At 40.4% G+C, this 27,779-nt stretch overlaps 1 protein-coding gene and 1 pseudogene across 5 annotated transcripts in view; one reads left to right on the top strand and one right to left on the bottom strand.

Annotated features, from left to right (window-relative positions):
- The window catches only part of LOC114505343 (constitutive coactivator of PPAR-gamma-like protein 2), a 264,300-nt gene that overhangs the window by 192,839 nt on the left and 43,682 nt on the right, over positions 1-27,779 (top strand). For all 5 annotated transcript variants that reach the window (XM_036016503.1, XM_028523235.2, XM_028523233.2 and 2 more), the window contains 3 exons: positions 6,986-7,232; positions 8,452-8,534; positions 18,521-18,649. In XM_036016503.1, the coding sequence (XP_035872396.1) occupies positions 6,986-7,232; positions 8,452-8,534; positions 18,521-18,649 (459 nt within the window). The remainder of the gene's footprint in view (positions 1-6,985; positions 7,233-8,451; positions 8,535-18,520; positions 18,650-27,779) is intronic.
- On the bottom strand, positions 20,792-21,956 carry LOC114505346 (annotated as a pseudogene).

The following is a 27,779-nucleotide window of genomic DNA, read 5'->3' as shown; positions in this document are numbered from 1 at the left end:
AGAAATAAGAGTTCAGAAAAAATGAGGAGAGGCTTAGGAATCTCTAGGACAACTTTAAACGCTCTAACATCAGAATCATAGGGGTGCCAGAAAGAGAAGAACAAGAGGAAGAAGTTGAAAACTTATATGAACAAAAAAATGAATGAAAACTTCCTCAATCTGGCGAGGGAAATAGACTTCCAGGAAGCCCAGAGAGTCAGACCTGAAGAGGAACACACCAAGGCACATCATAATTACATTAGCCAAGATTGAAGAGAAGGGGAGAATCTTAAAAGCAGAAAGAGGAAAGGACATTTACCTACAAAGGAGTGGCTGTAAGATTATTCAGGTGATTTTTAAAAGAAATCTTACAGGCAAGAAGGGGCTGGAAAGAAGTATTTGAAGTCATGAAAGGCAAGGACCTACATCCAAGAATCCTCTATATACAGCAAAGCTATCATTTAGAATGGGAGACCAGATAAAGCGCTTCCCAGATAAGGTCAAGTGCAAGGAGGTCATCATCACTAAACCCTTATTACATGAAATGTTAAAGGGACTTATGTAAGAAATAGAAGATCAAAAACTGAACTATAAAATGACAACAGACACAACTATCTACAACTGAACCTAAACAAAAACAAACTAAGCAAACAACCAGAACAGGAACAAAATCAGAGAAATGGACATCACATGGAGGGTTCTCAGTAGGACGAAGAGGGGAAGAATTGGGGGAAAGGTAAAGGGAGTAAGAGGCATAATTGGTAGGCATAAAATAGACAGGGACAGGTTAAGGTTGTATAGAAAACAGAGAAGTCACAGAACTTCTATGTACAACCCATGGACATGAACTAGGGGGGAATGCTGGAGGGTTCGGAGGTACAGGGTGAAGGGAGGATGAAGGGGAGAAAAAATTGGGAAAACTGTAATAACATAATCAAAATATACTTTAAAAATAAAGATATTATATAAAAGTTTTTAAAAAGCCACTGCTTTAGACTACTTGTGATTAGAAATAAGACAGTACTTTTCTCTCAGGGAGCCCTGGCTGGTGTGGCTCAGTGGAAGGAGCATCAGCCTGCAAGCCAAAGAGTCACCAGTTTGATTCCCAGCCAGGGCGCCATCCTGGCTTGTGGGCCAAGTCCCCAGTGGGGAGTGCACCAGAGGTAACCACGCATTTTGTCTCTCCCTCTTTCTCCCTCCCTTCCCTAAAATAAATTTTAAAAGTCCTAAATTTTAAGTCTCTCAGGGAGCTGTTTTCCTTCTGAGTTTTGGAAATGGGTGTCACTTCTAGAAAGCATATCCCATTGACTGGTTAGACGCCTTTCCTCTTTGTACCCATGGCATTCTGAGCTGTCTGCATCCTGGCCCTGAATTCGTATTCATTGGACTAAAATTAACTCAGCAATTAAAAGCTTTAGACAGTTCAGTCTCAACTGTTTTTAATCTATTTTATTGGTTATGCTATTAAAGTTGTCCCGTTTCTCCCTCTACCCTGAACACCTTCTCCCACCTGCATTCCCCACCCCCCTTAGTTCACGTCCAGGGGTCATACATATAAGTTCTTTGGCTTCTCTATTTCCTGTATTCTTCTTAACCTCCCCATCTACTTAGTACCTAATATTTATGCTACATACTTCCAGTATTATTCCCCCAGTTCCTCCCTCCCTTTCCCTGCTTATAACCCTCCATGTGATCTCCATTTCTGTGGTTCTGTTCCTATTCTAGTTGTTTGCTTAGTTTGGTTTTTAGGTTCAGTTGTAGATAGTTGTGAGTCTGTTGTCATTTTATAGTTCAGTTTTTGATCTTCTGTTTCTTACATAAGCCCCTTTAACATTTCGTATAATAAATGCTTGGTGGTGATGAACTCCTTGAACTTCATCTTATCTGGGAAGCACTTTATCTGCCCTTCCATTCTAAATGAAAGCTTTGCTACACAGAGTCATCTTGGATGTAGGTCCTTGCCTTTCATGACTTGGAATACTTCTTTCCAGCCTCTTCTTGACTGCAAGGTTTTTTTAAAAAATCAGCTGATAGTCTTACAGACACTCCTTTGTAGGTAACTGTTTCCTTTTCTCTTGCTGCTTTTAAGATTCTCTCCTTGTCCTTAATCTTGGGTAAGGTAATTATGATGTACTTTGGTGTGTGCTTCCTTGGGTCCCACTTCTTTGGGACTCTCAGAGCTGCCTGCACTTCCTGGAAGTCTATTTCCTTTGTGAGATTGGGGAAGTTCTCCTTCATTATTTTTTAAATATATTTTATTGATTATGTTATTATAGTTGTCCTATTACCCCCCTTCATTTCCCTCCACCCTGCACACCCTCTCCCACCCACATTCCCCTGCCTTTAGTTCATGTCCATGTGCCATACTTATAAGTTTGTTGGCTTCTACATTTCCCATACTATTCTTACCCTCCCCCTATTTTCTACCTACCATCTATGTTACTTATTCTCTGTACCTTTCCCCCTTCTCTCCTCCTCCCATTCCCCTGTTGCTAACCCTCCATGTGATCTCCATTTCTGTGGTTCTGTTCCTGTTCTAGTTGTTTGCTTAGTTTGTTTTTGTTTTAGGTGTGGTTGTTAATAATTGTAAGTTTGCTGTCATTTTACTGTATATGTTTTTTATCTTCTTTTTCTTATCTTCTTTCTTAGATTAGTCCCTTTAACATTTCCTAAAATAAGGGCTTGGTGATGATGAACTCCTTTAACTTGACCTTATCTGAGAAGCACTTTATCTGCCCTTCCATTCTAAATGAAAGCTTTGCTGGATAGAGCAATCTTGGATGGAGGTCCTTGCCTTTCATGACTTGGAATACTTCTTTCCAGCCCCTTCTTGCCTGTAAGGTGTCTTTTGAGAAATCAGCTGACAGTCTAATGGGAACTCTTTTGTAGGTTACTGTCTCCTTATCTCTTGCTGCTTCTTGGATTCTCTCCTTCATTTTTACCTTGGCTAATATAATTATGATGTGCCTTGGTGTGTGCTTCCTTGGGTCCCACTTCTTTGGGACTCTCTGATCTTCCTGGAAGTCTATTTCTTTTGCCAGATTGGGGAAGTTCTCCTTCATTATTTGTTCAAATAAGTTTTCCATTTCTTGCTCTTCCTCTTCTACTTCTCGTGCCCCTATACTTCGGATGTTGGAATGTTAAGATTGTCTTGGAGGTTCCTAAGCCTCTCCTTCTTTTTTTGAGTTCTTGTTTCTTCATTCTGTTCTAGCTGAATTTTCCTGTCTTCATTCTGCTCCAAATTGTTGATTTGAGTCCTGGTTTCCTTCCCATCACTGTTGGTTCCCTGTACATTTTCCTTTATTTCACCTTTCATAGCCTTCACTTTTTCTTCTATTTTGCGACCATACTCATCCAATTCTGTGAGCATACTAATTACCAGTGTTTTGCACTCTGCATCTGATAGGTTAGCTCTCTGTTCATCGCTTAGTTGTATTTTTTCTGGAGCTTTTATCTGTTCTTTCATATGGGCCGTATGTTTGTCTCAGTGTGCCTGTTACATGGTAAGGGGTGGAATCTTAGGTATTCACTATGGAGGGGACAATTCGCATTGCTGAGTTGCTGCTCTGCATGTGGAGGAGAATCCAAGAGAGTGAACAGTGCTGCTTGTTGAGCTCTCTGCCATTTCTCAGTCACTTCCCCCGCTACCCACAAGCAAATTGAGCCCTTCTGGTTGCTGATTCCGAAGTGGGTAGATTTGTGTACATTCTAGGAACTTGTGGGTCTCTACAATGAACTGTCCTGTGAGGGTGGGAGTTTCTCCCACTGTCTCAAGTCCCACAGCTTTTTTGCAGTCAGAGGTTTTGAGGGTTTATTTCCCTACGCTGGAACCCTGGGTTGCGTCGGCTGTCTCACTCCCAAATTTTTCCTCCAGGTGTATCTGCATGTAAATGTGGGGCTGCCATTTCCTCAAGCCTCCACCTTACCTGCCCTGGTCCTTCAGCTGCTACCTTGCCACATGTCCTCTCTGCCCAGCTGCCCACCTCCTCCTCTCCTACTGGTCTGCATGAATGTTTCTTCTTTAACTCCTTGGTTGTCAGACTTCCATACAGTTCTATTTTCTGTCAGTTCTGGTTGGTTTTTGTTTTTAAATTATTTGTTGTCCTTTTCATTGTGTGAGGAGGCACAGTGTATCTAACTATGCCTCCATCTTGGCCAGAATGAACTCTTTCTTTAAAGCTCAAATATAGTTCTTTTCTGCTTAGTTGGTGTGGGTATGTTGTTTAATTTCACGGAAATCATTTTAGTGTCCTGGAAAATTGCAAGGTTGCTAATGAAACTCCATTGTTTGGGTAGGGACTAGAAATCATTCTGCATATATGGTAGCAGTCATCACAGACTCCATAGAAATGCAGTCAGGGTTCTCAGCTATTCTAAGAGGCATTGTGGCTCGAAGGCTTTTTCTTTGCCCTGGTCAGGATTTAATTGTCATCAGCCAATCTGAGGTGATACACAAGTTTGTATATTTTGAAAATGCTCTCCAGGTCATTGTGATTTACACTCCTAGTGTTATAAGAACAACCATAGTATTTAAAAATCACTTGTCCTTGACTTTCTCGGATTGAAGTCAGTTGGATGGTGGCATAATCAACTTTATTCCAGATAAAAGTAATGTGTTGTAGTCAAAAGAGTGTGGCCCTTGGTTTCGGTCTGACCCAGGTTTCTCTTTCTCAGTTCTGTGGCCCTGAGCACAACACCTTACTTTCCTAAGCCTCAGTTTCCTCATCTGTGAAATGGGGCTTATAAAACCTACATAGTTAGGTTATGATGATGGGGGAGGATAAATCACACTTAGTATTCATGCCAGGTACAAGATAGAAGGATGCTCAATCAGCAACTTGTAGGAGAGATATGCTGGAAAAAATTATCACCAGGGGCAGCATAAAACTACTACAGTGATCCATGTGGAGTTAATGATAACTCTAGGCTTAAATATGTTGCAGTGCAAAGTAAGATTTCTGGTTCCTTTGCCTGGACATCAAACACAGGCCTAGCTTTGCTATGTGTTTACCATTGTCTCACCCTTTGTATGACTTAATATGTGACATGACTATATACTGTAATTAGACTCTCTGTCACCTAGCAAAACCTTAATGCATTGCAACTCCTGCCAGACTCCAGAAACTACCATTCCTTTAGAACTTAAATGCAGAAATAAGTCAGTTGGGTTCAAAAAAATTATTGAGGTCCATAGGTTCTAGAGCCAAAATCTAGGCTTAGTTTCTTCCAGCCATATCACCTTAAGGATAGTAATGTAAAATGGGTATAATAATAATAATAGTTATGACCTCATAAGATTGTTTTGAGTATTAAATGCATTAATGCATGTAAGGTACTTGGAACATTGCTTAGCACATAGTACATGTTCAGTATCCGTTATCCATTATTATTCATATTACTGTTCCAGGTCTTATGTGGGAGCCAGGAATACAGAGATAAATAAAGTCTCTGCAATCAGACCTGACTGGTATAGCTCAGTGGATTGGGCGTGGGCTGCAAACCAAAGTGTCACTGGTTTGATTCCCAGTCAGGGCACATGCCTGGATTGCGGGCCAGGTCCCCAGTGGGGGCCACGTGACGCAACCATACATTGGTGTTTCTCTCCCTCTCTTTCTCCCTCCCTTCTCTATAAAAAAATAATTTTAAAAAAGTCTCTGCCATCATCAAGGAAGTGAGTGTGGTGGAACCAGTGTGCAGATCATTTCAGTATGCTCTAAGTGCAGCTATAGAGGCATTGCAGGGGAATGACAGTTAACAGTCTGCCTCTATTACATAAAGTATAGTGCTCTCCTGGAAGAAGCCTGGTATAATGGCAAGTGTGTATTCTGGTGTCAGATCAGCTTTGGTTTGAATCCTGTTTCCACTCATTGTATAACTAGGGGCAGCCAGCTTCTTGCAGCATTAGTTTTCCCATTTCTAAAGATTGGATGAAGTTTCTGACCTCCTACATGTTGGAAGTGCCATTACATGGCAAGACTGCCATGTAATGTGCTCCTAAGAAAGAAAGCAAGGATTTTTTTAAAGAGAGTTAGATGAGCCCTGGCTGGTGTAGCTCAGTGGATTGAGTGCCAGCCTGTCAACCAAAGGGTTGCTATTCAATTCCCAGTCAGGGCACATGCCTGGGTTGTGGGCCCGGTCCCCAGTTGGGGGCATGTTCGGGGCAACCACACATTGATGTTTCTCTCCTTCTCTTTCTCTCTCCCTTCCCCTGTGTCTAAAAATAAACAAATAAAATCTTTTTAAAAAGTTAGATGGAGCCCTGGCTGGCGTAGCTCAGTGGATTGAGCACGGGCTGGGAACCAAAGTGTCCCAGGTTCGATTCCCAGCCAGGGTACATTCCTGGGTTGCAGGCCATAACCCCCAGCAACCGCACATTGATGTCTCTCTTTCTCTCTCTCTCTCTCTCTCTAACTGTCTCTCTCTATCTCCCTCTCCCTTTCCCTCCCTCCCTCCCTTCCCTCTCTAAAAAAAAAATTTAAAAAATTAAATAAATAAATAAATAAATAAAATCTTAAAAAAAAAGTTAGATGAACTTAGACTCAGAATCTAGCTGTATGTTGCTTAACCTTTCTGTGTCAATTTTCACATGTTAAGTTTTCTCATCCATGTCTACCTTGCCCGTGGTTGTTCTGACAATGAATTAATTTTTATGTCAAGTATGTGTGACATATAGAAGTGCTATGCAATAAATAATAGCTTTATTATCTTTATAACAAAGGCTTCTGTCATTGTTTAAAGTAAAAATTTATATACTATGTTAATTTCAGTGTTCTTTTAAAGCCCCAGTTTCATGAAAGGAGTCTAAAAAGACTAGGCACTTGAATGGACACATAGATAATTCTGCCTGCATTTACAAGAGAGGCTTTTTTAGAAGACTATTTTATTCAGTCTCATATAATCTTAAGTTTTAACAAACTATAAAGTTCAGTTACTAACCTTCCTGATTTCTAACCAAATACAGGTCAGCTTCTTTTACATGACCTGTTCTTCTCTTCTTCCCTCCTAGGTCTTTCAGAGCCTTGAAGATCACCATTTGGAAGTGGTGGCTTTTTTCAGGGAAAATGGCTTCCATGGCCTTCTTGCCCATGACTCCGAGTATGCTCTCTACAATATTCCATTTTACTATAGTTCCCATGCTCTGAAGCTGAGCTGGAATGGGAAGAACCTCACTACCAACCAGTTCCTGATGCAGGAGGTAGCCAAGCAGCTGGGCCTGAAGCGGGTGAATTTTCCCATATTTGCTGCGCTGCTAGGTAGGTAGTCCACAGAACAGACACCAGTGATTAAATTTCCCTTTCCAGTATTAAGAGATGAAGAACAGAGCCATTTAACCTGTCATTATTTGTTCTGAAAGTCCTCATGCCAAATACTGTGCTTCTGGATTTCTTATTAGAAACTTAGCATGTTTGCCTTATGAATTAATATAGGATATTCCAGAACATTATTTTAAATCTTGTGAACTCTTTTATTATATTCCATAACTATTTTATTCTGACTACTGTCTTAGGCCAAATGTTTTACTAGCCCTAGATAGCTTTGGTTTCCCACTCAGAGTATTTCCCCAGTGTCTAATCTTAGATCAAGAACACACATTGCTATGTTTTCCTTCTTGTTTGTGTTATACTAACATTTTATAATGAAAATTTCTGAACATACAGCAAATGTGAAAGAATTTTGCAGTGAAAATCCTGTATCTACCTCCTGTTTTCTGCCATTAACATTTTATTATACTTGCTTTGTCATTTATCTGTCCATTGTAGCTATCTGCCCATCTGTCTTTTAAAGACATATTTCAAAGGAAATGATAGAGAATTGATTATGTTTTGAGTTAGTTTTCCAAGTATTGACACCATGAATGTTAATATCTTGTCTTGGGTGTGAACTCTTATTTATAATGCCAAAGGAGTTGAACTTGGATATTTGAATGAAGTCAGCACAAGTTTTGGAATTATGCCTTTGGCAAATCCCTGAAGCTATAACTCCCTGGTTTCAGTCTCCTTCTCTGTGAAAGGGAATACTACCTTATGTTATTGATAAGATCAAATGAAAGGAGATCTATACAATGCCCAGCATTTATTAGGTAGGCAGTAATGGGTGGTTGCTATTATAAAAGACAGGATGACTAGGTACTAGAAAATGGCATGGGCTTTGGAGTCAGTCCTTAGCTTCTTTTCCCGGTGTGGGCACTTTTTAAATATGCCACCTTAGGCTGTCACCAAACTTGTCCAAACCTCAGTTTCTTTATCTGTAAGATGGGGAAAATAATACTACCATATGTGGCCATTATAAAGATGATACATATAATGCATATGATACATAGTAGGGAATCAACACATAGCTACTGTAGTTATTATATTAAGAATATCAGCCTGTGTAGACTATTGATCATTTTTCTCTCCCAGAAGCCTTTTCATGCTTGGAGGTTTTACGAACACATTTATACAGCCAATAAATGACAAATGTACTTTATAGGTAACCACATTCTCCCAGATGAGGACCTGGCTGCTTTTCACTGGAGCCTCTTGGGACCAGAACATCCCCTTGCATCCCTTAAGGTAATGTACCCCATTTCTTTTGTTTTATTTTTAATATTTTACTTATTTTCAGAGAGAGGGGAGAGGGAAGGAGAAAGAGAGGGAAAGAAACATGGATGTGAGAGAGAAACATCTCACATGTGCCCAACTGGTGACCTGGCCCACAACCCAGGCATGTTCCCCAACTGGGAATTGAACCAGTGACCCTTTGGTTCACAGGCCAGTGCTTGATACACTGAGCCACACCATCTGGGGCTACATTTCTTGTGTATACATCCATATCTAGGGGACATCAGGTTTTGATTGCAGTTTTGACAGAATAATTATCTTTTATTAGGTTTAAAATATTTCAAGTACTTACAAAAATTTATAATTATGATCAATGCCCTTGAAAAAGGAAAAACTCCATTTTCCACCTTCTGTGTAGGAGAAAACCCAGTTCTTCCCTCCTATGTCTTTCTTTTCTGTGTGTCTCCTTTACTTTCACAGTACTACCATACTCACTCAGAGTACATCACTTCTGATACTTCTGATTTTCCCCATATCAAGCAATTCTGTGCAATAGTAGCTGGGTATCCTACAATTGAACTCAGTTTTGACACAATCTGCCTTGAGATGGCATCATATTCACAGGTTAAGGGTTCAGTCCCATAAAATTGCCCCATCCCACAATTTCAGACACCAGCTGCAAGCCCAGTTATCATCTGGGCTTCTAAAAAACCCACTATCAATTGCAGGTTTCCACAGCCCTTGCCCCTTAGGTCCGATTAATTTTTTTTTTTAAGATTTTATTTATTTATTTTTAGAGAGGGAAGGGAGGGAGATAGAAAGGGAGAGAGAGACATCAATGTGTGGTTGCTGGGGTTTATGGCCTGCAACCCAGGCATGTACCCTGGCTGGGAATCGAACCTGGGACACTTTGGTTTCCAGCCCCCGCTCAATCCACTGAGCTATGCCAGCCAGGGCTAGGTCCGATTAATTTTGCTACAGCAGTTCACAGAACTCACAGAAACTTACTTGCATTTACCATTTTATTAAATATATGACAAAAGACACAGGATAAACAGCCAGATGAAAAAATATATAGAGTGAAGTCTGGGAGGGTCCATAGCTGAGGAGCTTCTGTCCCCCTGGAGTTGGGCTGCCTCATCCTCCCAGGGTAGATGTGTTCAACCCAGAAGCTCTCTGAAACCCATACTTTTAGGATTTTATGGAAGCTTCATCATGTAGACAGGATCAATCATTAACTTCATTTTCAGCCCTTCTCCTTTCTTAAGAGCATGGAAGTGGGGTTAAAAGTTCCAAGGTATTAATCATGACTTGGTGTTTCTGGTGACCAGCCTTCATGCAAGAGTCATTCAGGAAGCTACCCAGAGTCAGCTCAACAGAGCAAGAGTTGCTCCTACTACTCTTACCACTTAGGATCCTCAAGGGTTTCAGAACTCTGTTCCAAGAACTGGATGCAGAGACCAGGATATATTTTCTGTTATCTCACACCCTTAATATCTTAAGGATTTGTACAAACCTATGCAGAGAGATACTAATACCCCAATAAATGAACTAATGAACAAAGGACAGAAACAGACAATTCACAAAAGATGAAATAAAGTGGCCAACAGTGTCAATAAATGTTGAACCTCCCAAGTGGACCACACATGCAAATTAAGTGAATAGTGTAATTTTCTGAAACTAACAGTTGAATAAATATTTAATTAATAATGTACCCTTTTCTATAAAGACTATGGTGAGATTGATACTCTTCATACACTTCTGCTGGAAGTGTTAAGGTGGTGATTGTGCTGGCTGGTATGGCTCAGTGGATTGAGCATCACCCTGTGAACCAAAGGGTCATTGGTTCGATTCCCAGTCAGGGCACATGCCTGGGTTGTGGGCCAGATCCCTGGTGGGAGATGCAGGACGAGGCAGCCACACATGACTCTAATGCCCCCTCCTCCTTGTTTATCCTCAGCTCATGACCTGGCTTTCTATTTCACTGAGACAATTGAAGCAATGGGACGAGAACTTCCACCAGCTCCCGCCCTTTTATTTTCTTTCCTGCATGACCAAAATGCTCTGTGCCCAAATGCTCTGCCTGCCTCCTGTTAACTGTGGATGACCTGTCCATGTTCCTATGTAAGGCCAACCCTGCTCCACTCTTAACATTAGATCCCATCCCTCTAGCTAACTTAAGGGCATTACCTCATCAATTCTGCCCTCTTTCTCCTGCCTCAGTTTCTCTTCACTGGCTCTTTCCTATCAGATGTATAAGCATATATTCATGTTAAATAAAACAAAACCTTCACCCAAGCTACTGCTCCATAGTTTTTCTTCCCTTATATCCAAGTCTTCTGGACAGTTGTCTACACTTCACCTGTTTACTATCTCCTTTCCCTGTTCTTGTTTCAGTCTGCTTTGCTGAAATCGCTCTTGACAAAGTCTCCAGTGACCTTGGTGTTAATAAATCCAATGGCCAGCTCTCAGTTTTTGTCTTACTTGACCAGTCAGCAGCCTATGGCTCAGTTGCTTATTCTCTCTTCCATAAAACATGTACTTCACTTGGATTTAAGGACATCCCTCTCTTCTGTTTGCTTTCTACTTCACTGGCTGTTGCTTCTGACTCCTTTGCTGCTTCCCTGTCTTCTTCTTAACTTCTTTTTTGTTTGTTGTTTTAAAAGATTTTATTTATTTATTTAGAGAGAGGGGAAGGGAGGGAGAAAGAGATGGAGAGAAACATCAATGTGTGTTGCCTCCCACATGGCCCCCACCAGGGACCTGGCACACAACCCAGGCATGTGCCCTGACTGGGTAGCGAACTGGGGTAGCGAACCGGCTACCCTTTGGTTCATAGCGTGAGCTCAATCCACTGAGCTACACCAGCCAGGACTTTTTCTCAACTTCTTAACTTTGGAATGTCCCAGAGTCCTATACTCAGTCCTTTCTTTTATCTATAGATACTGCCTTGGTAAATGATTTCATCTGGTGTCATGACTTTAAATACCATGTATCCAATGATGACTTCTAAATATATGTCTCCAGTTTTGACTTCCCCCTTGAACTTCAGATTCTAATATGACCTAAATATTTCAAAGAAATATGTCCAAACATAAACTCCTGATCTTTCCCCTAAACCTGTTACTCCCATAGCTTTCCCCATTTTCCTTAATTGCAACCCATCCTTCTATTTGCTCAGGTCAAAAACCTTGGTGTCATCCTTGACTTTTCTTTTTCTCATGCCCCAAATCTCCTCTGTCAGCAAATACTATCAGTTTTCCCTGGTACTGTTACAGAACAGACCCAAGGGGCGTGTACAATATACTGTCACTGAAAGGACCCCTCGCTAGGTTCGCTATGCCCGCCGCCAGAGGAAAGACATCTCTCAATGCCAGAGATTTGTGAAAAGGAAAGGAAGTATTATTTAAAACTATACAGACTTAGAGTAGTGACCTAATGTCTTCATTAAAATATTGAAGTCCTTTAAGATACCCACAGATGCACAGCCCTTCCTTCTCCCTCTGCCCTAGTCTGGGGTACTGTATCACAGGAAAAGAAGTAGAAGTCTGTGATTCAGGGTGCCAGCACCATCAGCTGTGTTTCCGCCAGGATCTCTAGTTAATCTAAAGTCGTGTGGCACTTTCTCATGGCCCACCAGCAAGAGTCCTTTCACCCCTCTTCTTCCAGGCAAAGTCTCTCCTGCTTCCTAAGCCACGTGGCAAAAGGGAGCACCCCAAAGCCACATGGTCCTCAATCTGCCAAAGCCATGTGGTTCTCTCCTCACATGGCTGCCGAGTCTGGGTTTAAGTCCCCGTGCCAACCTTCCTCTGCACACCCATTTCTGACCCCTCCTATAATCAGTTACACCTGCCAGCATTCCTGTATCCTTCCAGCTTTACTGGGCTACCATCATAAGTCTGGGCAGGTGTGGCCCTATGTCATGGAGCCAGTCTTCTCCAAGCTCTCTGGCAGGTTCTGTAACCAGAGGGAGCTGCCCCCCAGTTATGTCTTGGGTGGAAGTCACTTCCATCCTCCTGGCTCAAAGCATGGCCTCAGCTATTTAACATATCTGTGAAACCAGTTAAAGGTTATAGATATGTTAAATGACCATGCCAGAGGTTAGCTGCAAAGCTGTTGCTGTACAAAGCAGCTCTGCACGTTCCTGCTCCATGTGTCCCTTCCCCCCAGCTCACACCTGTGGAGGGAGGGGGGAGGACATCTTATATTATCTTTCTAATATTTCTTGGACATCTTGAGTTCTGGACCCCATTCCAAACCCCTATTTGGGGCCCCCCTCTTGGCTGCACCCTGTTATGATACTACCCTGATCAAACCACCATTCTTTCATGCCTGGATTATTATCATAGCTTATTAATCATTGGTCTTCTGCTTGTACTCTTTCCAGCCACCCCCTTCTCCCAAGTCTATTCTCAAAGACAACAGCCACAGTGATTCTTTTAAAAACTGACTCAGCTCGTGTCACCACTCTATTCAAAATTCTCCAGTGATTCTTTATGTCATTCACCAAATCTCTACCATGGTCAACAAAACCTTGTACTAACTGACCCCCGTCACAGCTCTGATCTCACCTTCCTTTTTCTTTTGCTCTTTTAACCTTTGCACTTACCATTCCTTCTACTTGGAGGGCTTTTTCCTCCCACACAGCTATTTCCTCACTTCTATAGGTTTCCTCAAGTGCCATTTTCTCAGTGAGGCCTTTTTTGACCACCCAATTTAAAATTTTGTGCAGGCGCACATACACACTCACTGGCATTCCTTAGCCCCTTTTCTGCTTAAATTTTCTCCATAACACTTAATCTACATGAAGCACACCATACGTTTTACTTATTTATTCTGTATATTTGATTTCCTTCATCCTATCCCAATACACCTACACCAGCTTCCATAAGGGCAGCGGTTTATGTTTATTTTGTTTGTACCCCTGGTGCCTAGAACAGTACCTGGCACAAAATAGGCAGTAAATATTTGTCGAAGAAATGAATGTTACAGCCTTTTGCCTAAATCTTTCACGTAACAAGCCTTTAGGAATTTGATACCCTTTGACTCAGTAATTGCCATTTTAGGAAGCTTGTAGTTACATAATTGGAAAGTGGACAACAAATCATACCTGTATTTTATCACGGCATTAAAAAACATTTATTTAAAAAATTTTCAAGCATCACAAAAGTAGAGAAGATAATATAATTGTATAGTGAGCTACGATTGAAATAGCTTCCAGATGCAGTAGTTATCAAGATGTGGTCGCGCTAGAGTTATTTTGCTGCTGTTGCTAATGTATTTTATTTTATGTTAATTATTCTATTACAGTTGTCCTGATTTTTCCCCCTTTACTCCCCTCCACCCAGCACCCCCCACTCCCTCAGGCAGTCCTACCACCATTGTTCATGTCCATGGGTCATGCATATAAGTCCTGTGGCTGCTCCATTTCCTATACTGTACTTTATATCTACATGGCTGTTCTGTAACTACCTATTTGTACTTCTTAATCCCCTCACCTCTTCACCAATTTCCCCACACCCCCTCCCATCTGGCAACCTTCCAGTAATTAAATTCTTTTCTTTTGCTTTTGACAGTCTCTCTTTATCTTTAACCTTTGGCCTTTTAATAATTTTACTAATGATGTGTCTTGGAGTGGGCCTCTATGCATCTACCATAATTGGGGTTATCTGTGCTAACTGGACTTGCATGTCTATTTCCTTCAACAAATTAGGGGAGTTTTCTTTTGCTGTTTTTTCAGATAGATTTCCAATTTCTTGCTCTCTCTTCTCCTTCTAGCACCCCTATGTTTTGAATGTTGAAATTATTGGAGTTGTTCCAGAGGCTGCTTAATTACTCTATGCTTGTTTTTTTTTTTTATTCTTTTTTCTTCTTGTGGTTCTGATTGGTTGTTTTTTGCTTCCTTATGTTTCAAAACATTGATTTGATTCTTGGTTTCATTCACTCTACTGTTGTTTCACTGTACATTGTTCTTTATTTCAATTAGTGTCTCCATCACTTCTAACTAGATCTTTTTTATGCTGTTAAGTTCCTCACTAAGTTCCTTGAGCATCCTTATAACCAGTGTTTTGAACTCTGCATCTGATAGATTGTTTATCTCCATTTTGTTTAGTTCTTTTTCTGGAGTTTTGATCTGTCCTTCCATTTGGGCCATGTTTCCTTATCTCCTCATTTTGGCAGCCTCCCTGTATTTGTTTCTATGTATAGGTAGAGCTGCTATGAGTCCCTGTCTTGGTAGTGTGGTCTAATGTAGTAGGTGTCCTGTATGGTCCAGTTGCACAACCTCCCCTGTCACCCAAGCTAGTACCTGAGTTGCACCTTTCATGTGGGCTGAGTACATTCTCCTCTTGTAGTTGAGCCTTGCTTGCTGTTCGTAGATCAATGAGAGGGACTTACCCAGGCCAGTCAGCTGCAGGGACTGGCTATGACCTCTTACCACCAAACTCTGCGCTCTGTGGAGGATCAGCTGTGCAGGGGCAGGGTGATGGTGCGCTGATGTGGTTCGTAGCTGTCCACTGGGTGCTCTGGCCCTGGGGTTTCCCAGGTGGTGCAGGACAAGGTCAACCCCACCTGTGTTTTACGCAGGGCCACCCTGCCTGAGCTGTAAAGCAATCTGAGATGGCTGTTACCTGTGCTGGGCTTGGAAATTCCCAGGTGAAGCCAAGCTGTGACTCTAATCTGGCTGCACTAGGGCTCACTGAAGTGAGCTGTTGCTTGTTTGATAGGATTTAGGAAAAAGACCAGCCATTCTTATGGAAAAGCAGCTTGGGTGGGCCCATAATGCATGGATTTGGGCCTCTGTGGATCTCTAAGGTGAATCACACAGTGTTCGCCAGGTTGCTGGAGCCTCAGATATGGCACCAACCTGCCTGCTCTGTGTGGGGAGGGCTCAGCAAAGGGACAATGTTCTCTGCTTGTCCCCCAAGCCAGGCACCTCAGTCTCTCCTTGTATACCACTGGTGCCCTTCAGGCTGCCACCCCAGTGCTGGGACACAGGGGGCATGAGTCTGAGTAGGTGAGTCCTTGTGTGCATTCTCTAAGAGAAACTACATAGGGCTGCAGAGGCCTCCTCCACCGACTCAATCTCTGGTGCTTTTCAGAACCAGAAATTATGAGGACTTATCTTCTTGACACTGGAACCCTGGGCTGGGGGGCCTGGTATGGGTCTGGGACTCCTTGTTCCTGAGATATCCATCGCAAATTTTAATCCACATGGGTGTGGGGCCAGCCCATTCCACATTTGTGCCCCCTCCTATCAGTCTGGATGGTTGTGGTTTCTTTAATTCTGTAATTGTCAGACTTCCATTCAGCTCGATTTCTGATGTTCCTGAGTGTTGGTTGTTCTATATTTTCATTGTAACTTTTAAGTATTTTTATTGATTATGCTATTACAGTTTTCCCAATTTTCTCCCTTTATCTCCACTCCACCCTGCCCCTCTAACCCTCCAGCATTTCCCCCCTTAGTTCATGCCCACGGGTTGTACAGATAAGTTCTTTGAGTCCTCTGTTTCCTATATCATTGTTTACCTCTTCCCATCTATTTTATGCCTACTAATTATGCTTCTTCTTCCCTGTACCTTTCCCCCTATTCCTCCCTTCCCCCTCCCCACTTCAATCCCTCCATGTGATGTCCATTTCTCTTATTCTGTTCCTGTTCTAGTTGTTTGCTTAGTTTTTGTTTTTGTTTTTCTTTTCTTCTAGGTTTATTTGTTGATAGTTATGTTTGTTGTCATTTTATTGTTCATATTAATTTTTTTTTTATTTTATTTATTTATTTTTAGAGAGGGAAGGGAGGGAGAAAGAGAGAAAGAAACATCAATGTGCGGTTGCTGGGGGCCGTGGCCTGCAACTCAGGCATGTGCCCTGACTGGGAATTGAACCTACAATGCTTTGGTTCGCAGCCCACGCTCAGTCCACTGAGCTACGCCATCCAGGGTGTTCATATTTTTTTTAATCTTCTTTTTCTTAGGTAAGTCCCTTTAACATTTCATATAGTAAGATATAGTAAGGACTGGGTGTTGATGAACTCCTTGAACTTGTCCTTATCTGGGAAGCACTTTATCTGCCCTTCCATTCTAAATGAAAGCTTTGCTGGATAGAATCATCTTGAATGTAGGTCTTTGCCTTTCATGACTTCAAACACTTCTTTTCGGCCCCTTCCTGCCTCCAAGTTTTCTTTTGAAAAATCAGCTGATGGTCTTATGGGCACTCCTTTGTAGGTAACTCTCATTTCCTCTTGCTGCTTTTAGGATTCTCTCTTTATTATTAATCTTGGGTACCTTAATGATGATGTGATTTGGTGTGTTCCTCTTTGGGTCCAACTTCTTTGGGACTCTCTGGGCTTCCTGGACTTCCTGGAAGTCTGTTTCCTTCGCCAGATTCGGGAAGTTTTCCTTCATTATTTGTTCAAGTAAGTTTTCAATTTCTTGCTGTTGTTCTTCTCCTTCTAGCAGCCCTATAATTTGGATATTGGAATGTTTCAGGTTGTCACAGAGGTTTGTAAGTCTTTCTTCACTTTTTTGAATTCTTGTTTCTTCATTCTGTTCAGGTCAGATGTTTATTTCTTCCTTTTGTTCCAAATCATTGCTTGGAGTCCTGCTGGTTTCCTTCCTGTCTCTGTTGGTTCCCTGACTATTTTGCTTTATTTCACTTTGGGTATTTTTCATTTGTTCTTTTATTTTTCAACCAAACTCAATCAGTTCTCTGAGCATTTTGATTACCAGGGCTTTAAATTCTTCATCAGATAGGTTAGCTATACCCTCATCGGTTAGCTCTCTTTCTGAGGTTATGCTCTGTTCTTTCATTTGGGCCATATTTCTTTGTCTTGACACACCTGATAGGTTGTAAGGGGGTGGAGTCTTATATATTCACCTGAGCAGGGCAACCCTCCTTGCTGCACTGTGTGCCGCCTGTGGGGGAAGGGCCAGAGAGGGAACAACACAGGTCACCTGCTTGGCTCTAGCCCCACTTTCCAATGAACTTTGGTGTGAGACTGGGAGTTTCTCCCACCACGGCAACCATGTTGTATTCCATAGTCAACTCTGAGTCACAGTTTCACCTTCAGCCAGCTCCTCCTGCACGGTTTACTGCCTTGCTGTGGTTTTTCTTAGCCACCCTGCACCCCCACCTGTCATAGTCCACTGCCTCACCTCGGGTTCTTATCAGTCTTGTTGTTCTGTTTGACTTTTTCTTTAATTCCTTGGTTGTCGGAGCTCCATGCAGTTTGATTTTCTGGCACTTCTGGTTGTTATTGATTTTAGATTGGTTGTTATCCTCCTTTTGGTTGTGCAAGGAAGTGAACAGTTTCTACCTAAGCCTCCATCTTGGGTGGAACTCCTATATTTTTAGTTGTAATTTTGATGTGGTTGTATGAAGAGGCGAGCCATGTCTGCCTACATAGCTATAGTGACTAGAAGCCTCTCTTGCTAATGTATTTTAAGATAAATTCCATATCTCAAGTCACTTCACTCCCACATCCTTCAATATGCACCTCTGAAATCGATAGGCATTTTCATACATAATCATAATGCCATTATTACTCCTGACAAATTAATGATAATTTCTTGTTGTCATCTTAATATTCTGTCAATTTTAGGATTTTCCTCATTGTCTCAAAAAAAAAACAACAACAAAACCCTTTTTGTGGTTTGTTCAAAGCAGGATCCAAACATGGTCCACATATTACAATATTATCTTTAATAGCAAAAAATTGGAAGCAGCCAAAGTATTACTGATTAATTATGGCAGTGTCATAAATCTGTGGTTATTTCTGTAGTAGGATTATGGATAATATGATTTTACCTTTCTTTAACACTTTTCAATCTTTTCTGAGTATTCTGTACTAAGAATTAGGGTGAAAAGTATTTTTAAAGAAAAGATTTTAACTCTTTCTCAGTGGATTTACTGAATTTGAATTCTGTATCTCACTCTGACCTCACCCTTTTTCTTAATGAACCATGTCTGATGCCATTGTTCCTTGCTTATATTAATTTTTCTAGGTCCGAGCTCATCAGTTGGTTCTTCCTCCTTGTGATGTGGTGATCAAGGCTGTTTCTGAGTACGTTAGTTCCATCAAAGACCCCTCTAACCTGGATGTGGTTGGGAAGGATGTTTTCAAACAGTCTCAGGTGAGTTACCCTTTCCCTTCCTAAGAGTCACCAGTTTATATACCTTCACCAGTACCACCAGCAGATGTGATCTTTTCTGTGTTGGCTACCTTCTCTCCTAGCTGCTTGTCTTCTCTGTGCATACGTACCAGAGCCCTAGAGTTCCTTTCATAAAACATTACTAGGACTAGATCGAAAGTGTTCTTTACCTTTTTCCCACTGATTATCAAACTTATGCAAGCTCATTCTAGAAAATTAAGAAAATTTTAAAAAGCCTCTTAAAATCTCATTACCCAGAAACAACTTGCTATATTACCACTGGCATATATCCTTCTACTCTTTTTTTGTTTCAATGTATATTTTAATATAAAGGAGATCTTGCTTATTGGAGAATATTGGGTAATGAAAAAGACTACTTAAAGTAAGTTCACATAAAACAAGAATCAACCCTGGCTGGTATGGCTCAGTGGATTGAGCACAGGCCTGTGAACCAAATGGTCTCCAGTTCAATTCCTAGTCAGAGCCCATGCCTGGGTTGCTGACCAAGTCCCTGGTAGGAGGTACATGAGAGGCAACCACACACTGGTGTTTCTTTCCCTCTTTTCCCCTCTCTCTAAAAATAAATAAATAAAATCTTTAAACAAAAACAAGAATCAATATTTAATTGTTTATAGTGAAAAAAGAGCTCAACTAAGATTTTGTCTTGTAAAACTAAAAGGAGAATAAGTTACTTTTATTTTTAACAATTTAATTTATACTTGCACTCTGGGTTTTTTAGTTTTATTTTCTAAGTTAACATAGAGCAAAAGTGACTTTTGTATATACGTGTATACAGTTCTATGAATTTTTAACACATGTATAGATTTATGTAATCACCATCACACTTAGGATCAGAACAGTTGAACCACTCCAAAATCTCTCATGCTACCCCTTTGTAATCACACCCAAACGTATGCCTACTCCTGGCAACTACCAGTGTATTCTCTGTCATTATAGTTATATCTTTTGGAGAATAGCATATGACTGGAATCATACATGTGTAATCTTTGAGAATGGCATTTTTCATTCAACATACTGTCTTTGAGAGTCTTCTGAGTAGTTGCATGTTGCATCTATCAATAATTTACTCATTTTAAGTAATATACATTGTGTGGGTATTCTACCATTTGTTTATCCATAGATGATATTTGAGTTATTTCCAATTTTTGGTCAAACCGCTGCTAACATTTGTGTATAGGTTGTTTTTTAAATTTTTATTTTATTTACTTTTACAGAGAGGGGAAGGGAGGGAGAAAGAGAGGGAGAGAAACATCGAACAGTTGCCTCTCGCATACCCCCAACTGAGGACCTGGCCCACAACCCAGGCATGACTGGGAATTGAACTGGCAACCCTTTGGCTTGCTGGATGACGTCTAACCCACTGAGCCACACTAGTCAGGGTGTTACACATTTTTGTATGAACATAAGATTTCATTTCCCTAGTGTAAATACTTAGGAGTGGGATTTTTGGGTCACATCGTAAGTGTATGTTTAACTTTATAAGACCCTGCCAAACCATTTTCCAGAGTGGTTGTTCCATTTCTCACCAGCGCTTATTATTGTCAGTATTTTATAGCTATCCTAATAAGTGTTTTGTGATAACCCATCATAATTTTAATTTGCATTTCTCAAATGACTAATGCTGAACAATTTTTTCTCCTGTTTACTTGCTGTCTATATGTCTTTGGTGAATGGTCTGGTCAGTTTTTTAATAGTCTTTTGCCCATTTTTTAATTGTATTGTTTGTTTACTTACTGTTGAGTTTTGAGAGTTCTTTATATGTTCTGCATACAAATCTCTTGTTAGATATCTGATTTTGCAGATATTTTCTCCCAGTCTGTAGTATGTCTTTATATTCTTTTTTTTAAACTATGGTTCATTATTTTCACATGGACAGTTCAAAGGAAGTTATCAGTAGCTTTTGTTTTGAAGAAGAAAACCCACACACAAAAAAACAGAACCTTGGACTTAAAGGAAACCCATCTGTCACTAGAAGTCTGGTTGAAGGATTCATATTTTTAGAAGGAAAATACAGTACAGAATTCTCTAGAGAGCAAAGCAGTTTCACAATAAAGCTAGTTTGGATGGCTTATTTCCCAGGCTTAAAGTGATTCAGGGGAAGTATCACAGGGATAGCCATAGGGTGATGATCCAGTGGTCACTGCCCAGGGCCTTGGAAAGTATCTTTCTGTCACACAATGCAGGTAACAGAAAGTGAGACACCAAAAAGTAATCAAGATGCCAACCAACATTTTTGGATTGAGCATTCATCATGTAGGTCCAAAAGGCGTAGGCATTGGTCATGTTGAGGTAGAGGTGCTGGGAACTGTCAGCTAGTGGCACAGTATGCAGCAATTCCCCAAAGTTTTGCCACTCTTTCAGAATGAAGTCAACATTCTTTTTGTTTCCCTTGGGGTTTCGAAGGTCAGTTTCTTCATGAGCCACATTGATGTTCCTACACTGCACAAGGAGCTTGAGGGAAGTCGAGCCCTTCAGGAACTTGAGAAAGACTTCATCCCAGCCTTGCTGGTACTCTACATGCACCAGACCTTGGCCTGCATTAAGAACAGGCTGTTACCAGCACAAATGTATCAAATCTAGCCAGTGCCATGGCAGACTTTGAGAGGGCAGTGCCAGAAGATTAGGCCCACACCACTGCACCCTTCCTTGTCTGAAGGAGCTGACCAGTACCGATGGGATAGTCCAGGCAGCTCTTGAAGTTCAGCTAGTTTATTCTCTAAACATTTGGTCTCTTGCAGGCACAGGATATCTGGTGTTTCTTCCTTTATCCTATCTAAACCTTTCTTATTAATTCAAGCTTGAAGCCCATCCACATTCCAGGAGCAGATCTTGAGTGTGCCTGTTTGGCCACTGGGTGAGGTTTTCTGATATGGGGGTGGGTCCTCATAAAGGACTGGCCCCTTTCCTGTTCCCTCTTTTTTATTTTTCTTTGCTTCTAACATCAACTTACACTTCTTTTTTTTTTAATCCTCACCTGAGGACATGTTCATTAATTTTTAGAGAGAGGGGAAGGGAGAGAGAGAAAAATATCAATGTGAGAGAGAAACACATAGGTTGCCTCCCATACATGACCTGACCAGGGATGAAACCCACCACCTAGGTATGTGTTTTGACCAGGAATCAAACTTGCAACCTTTCGGTGCATGGGATGATGCTCCAACCAACTGAACCACCCAGCCAGGCCCAACTTACTCTTCTTAACCTCTGGCTCAGCCTTGGGCTCTTCCCTGTCTCCTGGCACCACTCCCTTTTCCCCATTCTTCAGCATCACTGTAACAAATACCCTCCTGTGTCACGTTGCCCAGTGCAGCAGCATTTTTACGTTGCCTGATCAAATCCTTGCCAGGCTCCTCCTTACCTGATCATAAAGAATGGAGCACCTGTCTCTACATTGCTTTAACAATGTCTTTTGCAAAACAAAAGTTTCACATTTTTATCAGTTTTTATCTTATGGATCATGCTTTGGGTTCATGTCTAAGCACTCTTTGTATAACAGGCATGACAAATTCTCCTGTTTCCCTCTTAAAATTATATAGTTTTACATTTAGAACAAATCATGTTTTGAGTTTATTTTTGTATAAAGTGTGAGGTGTTTTGCTTTGTTTTTGCATGTGGCTGTTTAATTGTTTCAGCACAGTTTGTTGAAAAGACTGTCCTTTCTCCATTGAATTGCCTTTGTCAAAAATCAATTGTCCGTATTTCTGTGGAACTATTTCTGGACTCTGTTCTGTTCAGTTAACCTATATGTCTATCCCTTTACAAATAGCACATTGTCTTGAAAACTGTAGCTTTATGGTAAGTCTTAAAATTGGGCAGTGAGTCCTCCAATTGTATTTTTTTTTCTTCAAAATTACTTTGGCTATTTTAGTTTACCTTTCCATATAAATTTAGAAAAATCTTGTCTATATCTACAAAAATATCCTGCTGGGATTTTAATAGGAATTCCTTTAAATATATAGATAAATTTGGTGAATCTTCAAATACATGAATACATTATGCCTCTCTGTGTATTTAGGCTGTCCTTGATTTCTTACATGAGAGCTTTATAGTTTTTAGTCCTGTGCATGTCTTTTTTTATATTTATACCTTAATATTTAATATTTGAGTCCCCTATTGTAAAGGATATTGGTTTTTTCATTTCAGTTTCTAGTTGTCCATTGCTAAATATAGAAATATGATTTTTGTCTCTTTACCTTGTCTCAAGGTATTTAGAGAGTCAACCTTTCTAAACTCACTAGGAGTTTTTTGGTAGATTTCTTGGTATTTTCTGTGTATGTGATTATGTCGTCTGTAAGAAGGGACAGTTTTATTACTTTCTTTTCTAGCCTGTATGATTTTTTTTTTCCTCTACTTACTGCACTATCTAGGATTTTCAAATGACCCCTGTTTTGTTCCTGATCTTTGGGGAAAGCATTCAGTTAGCATTAAGTATGATGATAGCTGTAGGTTTTATAGATGCACATTATCAGGTTGAGGAGGTTCTCCTCTATTGGTAGTTTACTGAGAGTTTTTTTTAAGATTTTATTGATTTTATTTATTTATTTATTTATTTATTTATTTATTTATTTATTTTTAGAAAGAGGGGAAGGGAGGGAGAAAGAGAGGGAGAGAAACATCAATGTGTGGTTGCCTCTCACATGGCCCCCACTGGGGACCTGACCTGCAACCCAGGCATGTGCCCTGACTGGGAATTGAACTAGCGACCCCTGGTTCGCAGCCTGTGCTCAATCCACTGAGCTATACCTGCCAGGGAAGAGTTTTTATTAGGAATGGATATATTTTGTCAAATGCATTTTCTGCATCTATTGATAGGATTATGTGGTTTTTCTTTCTTTTTTTCTTTAAATAAATAAAGATGTTATTTATTTAAAGAGAGGGGAAGGGAGGGAGACAGAGAGGGAGAGAAACATCAGTGTGTGGTTGTCTCTCACATGGACCCCACTGGGGACCTGGCCTGCAGCCCAGGCATTTGCCCTGATTGGGAATTGAACCCATGACCTTTTGGTTCACAGCCCATGCTCAATCCACAGAGCTACACCAGCCAGGGCTGGTTTTTCTTCTTTAGTCCATTAATTTTTTTAAGAACATTCCTCCTTTTTTTAAAAGATTTTATTTATTTATTTTTAGAGGGGCAGCAAAGAAAGAGAGGGAAAGAAATATCGATGTGTGGTTGCCTCTCACATGCGCCCCCTACTGGGGACCTGGCCTACAACCCAGGATGTGCTGTGACTGGGAATTGAACCGGTAACCCCTTGCTTCCCAGGCCGGCATTCAATCCACTGAATCACACCAGCCAGGGCAGTCAATGAATTTTTGAATATTGAGCCATCCTTACATTTACAGGATGTCATCATAGTATATTATTCCTTTTTCCTATTTCTGGATTTGAATTCCTAGCATTTTATTGAGTATTTTGCATTTATTTTTATGAGGAATATTGGTCTGTATTTTTTTTTATACTGTCTTGGTATGGTTTTGATATGGTGGACACAAAAATGAGTTGTCAAGTGTTCTTTCCTCTTCTATTTTTGGGATATTATGTAGAATTGGTGGTTTATTCTTTAATTGTTCAGTAGAATTTTCAAGTACCTTGTCTCTTGTATATTTCTTTGGATTTATCTTCTTTAGGGTTTGGTGAGCTTCTTAAATTTCTAAGCTTGTCATTCACTAAATTTGAGAAGTTTTCAGCTATTATTTGTTTTTTTAAGATTTTATTTATTTGTTCTTAGAAAGAGGGGAAAGGAGGGAGGAAGAGAAGGAGAGAAGCATCAATGTGTGAGAGAAACATTGATTTGTTGCCTCTTGCCCATTCCTCCACTATGTACTGGGCCTGCAACCCAGACCTGTGCCCGGACCTGGAATCAAACTGGCAACCTTTCGCTTTGTGGGACAACACCCAACCAACTGAGCTATACCAATCAGGGCTCAGCTATTATTTCTTCAAATAGATATTCTGTTCCACATACTCCTTTCCTTCCATGTCTACAGTAGCACTGATATTAGACCTTTTGGTATCATCCCATAGATCCTTGGGGCACTGTGTGGTTTTTTTTTTTCTCTACATTTTAAAATTTTGGTTATTGTATTTTTAAGTTCTAAAATTTCCATTTGATTCTTTTTATTTCTTTGATGAGACTCTCTTTCTCTTTGTTTCAAAAGTGTTCCTTTTACTTTCAAGCATTTTTATAAAGCTGCTTTAAAGTCATCAGATTTCAACATGTGTGTTATCACATGTTGAAATTATCAACATTTCCAGATAATTCCAACATGTATGTGATTTCCGCATTGTTATCTATTAATTGAATTTTTTATGCAGTTTAAGATTTTCCTGATTTTGCCCAGGCCACGTAATTTTGGATTGGATCCTGGACATTTTAAGTAGGGTATTCTGTTACGATATTCTCAGTCTTATTTCAATATAATGGGGAATGGTGATTGTTTTGTTTTAGGAGGCAATCTGCCCACTTAGATTCAGATCACAAGTTCTCACCATCCTTCTGTGGGTGTGGTTTCAATGTCAGTGCAAGTTTCAAAGCCTTTGCAAACCTATTTGGATTGGTGCTATGTGTATGCCACCCAGTGACCAATTTGAGACTTGGGTTGTGGTTTATCTCTTCAGTTCTCAGAGGTGGTCTGTCGTTTAGTGTGAGATTCATATGTGTGCTGCTCCCTCTGTGTGCTCTCTTCAGTACTTCACAGTTCATTGGAACAATCTTTTCCAGTGACTAGGACCAAGTAGCAGGAAAACAGAAAAAGCATTGAAGGCTCCCTGTACCTATTCAGATTACTGCTTCTAGGATTGGAGAGGAAGGTTCCTGTCATTCAGTTTTAGTTTTCTGCTACATTCCTATTGCTACTGCTGCCACTACAAGTTTGCTTTGGGCTGGCACACATGAAAACAGTAAAAAGAAAAGGAAAATGGAGTATTTCCATATACTTTCTTGAATTTTTGGAGACCCCCTTTCCACTTTTCAAGCCAGAACTAGATTAGGGGTTTTCCTGGAGCTCTCTCTGTCCACTCCAATAGATGCTTCCAGATTTCAGGCTGCCATTGTGTCCCTACCAGGGGATACTGGAGGTAAAAGAAATGTGCTAAGTTCATCCTGGATTCAGTGGTACTTTGAATTCCAGTCTTCTTTCCCAATCTTCCTACTACTGTTTGCTTTTCAGAGTCCTAAATAGTTGCCCCTGGTTTTTATAACTACCTTTAGTGGGAACAAAATGGAGTATGCTGTCTCTATTTTACCCAAGACAGAAATCCCTCCATAGATTTCTTTAAATGAATAAAGAATGAAATCAGTGTTTGGTTTTAGAGGCATAAGTTTTCCAAACAAAATTTTGTTATATCCATTACTTCACATTTAACCTTGTAGCACAATCATAAAGAGGGTTGATTTTTTAAAATAAAATGTATACTTGAGCTTTATCTTCCCAAAGGGCATGCATTCTTTTGATATTGAAATCATTCTCCCTTCAAGTACCTTTCCTGCCATCAGTTTTCATAATTCTCTCTTCTACCCTTCCACCATTACTGAACACCAAATGTACCAGATCCTCATTGTTGGTAACTTCTAGCATGATGCGAGCAATACTCCATTATTTTCCTTGACCTTAGGAAATCCTGACTTTTATGACAGATTTGCTTATTCACTTTGTTGCTTTGCATTGTACTTTCAGCTGTCTGCATCAGACAATTAAGAAGAGACAAACCCACAAAGAAAGAAATTGACATGTTTGGTAGGGAAAAATGCCAGTGTTAAGTAGAAGATATAGTTTAGATGGAGAATAAATTTTCCTTCCAAATTAAAAAAAAATTAAGATTTTATTTATTTTTAGAGCAAGGGCAATGGAAGGAGAAAGAGAGGAAGAGAAGCATCAGTGTGTGGTGGCCTCTTACATGCCCCCTACTGGGGACTTGGCCCACAACCCAAGCATGTGCCCTGACTGGGAATCATACCAGTGACCCTTTGGTTCTCAGACTGGCACTCAATCCACTGAGCCACACCAGCCAGGGCCAAATTTTTTTATTGTGGTAAAATACACATAACATAAAATTTACTATTGTAACCATTTTGTGTACAGTTCAGTGATATTAAATACATTCATAATGTTGTACAACCAACACCATTATCTATCTCCATAATTCTTTTCATTTTGTAAAACTGAAACTCTATGCCTATTAAATAAGTTCCAATTTTTCCCCTCCCCCACAGCCCCTGGCAAAGGGGTTGTAATTCCTTTACATACCTCCTATAAACGGAATCATACAGTATTTGTGTTTCTTGTGACTGGCTGTTTCACTTACCATAATGTCCTCAGGGTTCATCCCTGTTGTAGCATATATCAGAATATCCTTCCTTTTTAAGACTGAATAATATTCCATTGTATGCAGATGGAGGAAAATTTTATAAGTGCTCAGTTGAATATTTTTTAAATTTTTATTTATTTATTTTTAGAGAGGGGGAAGGGATGGAGAAAGAGGGCAAGAAAAGCATTGCTATGACAGAGAACCATCAATCAGTTGCCTCTTATCACACCCCAAGTAGGGACCAAACATGTAGCCCAGGCGTGTTCCCTGACTGGGAATCAAACCGGCAACCTTTTGCTTTGTGGGACAATGCCCAACCAATTGAGCCACACCGGTCAGGGCTGAGTTGAATATTTTTTAATATTATAGCTTTTGCTTCCCTTTGTAGCTTGATGAATTTTGGAACTTAGATTATGACTATTCTTTTTTTTTTTTGAAGATTTTATTTACTTATTTTTAGAGAGAGGAGAAGGGAAGGAGAAAGACAGGAGAGAAACATCAGTGTGCGAGAGATACATTGATTGGTTGCCTCTTGCATGTCCCCAGCTGGGGACCTGGCCCACTACGCAGGCATGTGCCCTGACTGGGATTCGAACCAGCAACCCTTTGGCTCACAGGCAGGCACTCAATCCACTGAGCCACCGCAGCCAGGGAGGATTATGACTATTCTTAAAAACAAGAATTCCCTTTTTAATATAAACTAAACCCCCCCTCACAAAATTAAAGCAGAGACTTTGCTCCTAATTTTATCCTAAATTGTTTACAATATTTTCTTATTTCCTT

The sequence above is a fragment of the Phyllostomus discolor genome, chromosome X (genome assembly GCF_004126475.2).
Source record: "Phyllostomus discolor isolate MPI-MPIP mPhyDis1 chromosome X, mPhyDis1.pri.v3, whole genome shotgun sequence".
Taxonomy (NCBI): domain Eukaryota; kingdom Metazoa; phylum Chordata; class Mammalia; order Chiroptera; family Phyllostomidae; genus Phyllostomus; species Phyllostomus discolor.
This window is presented reverse-complemented; position numbering and strand designations above follow the sequence as displayed.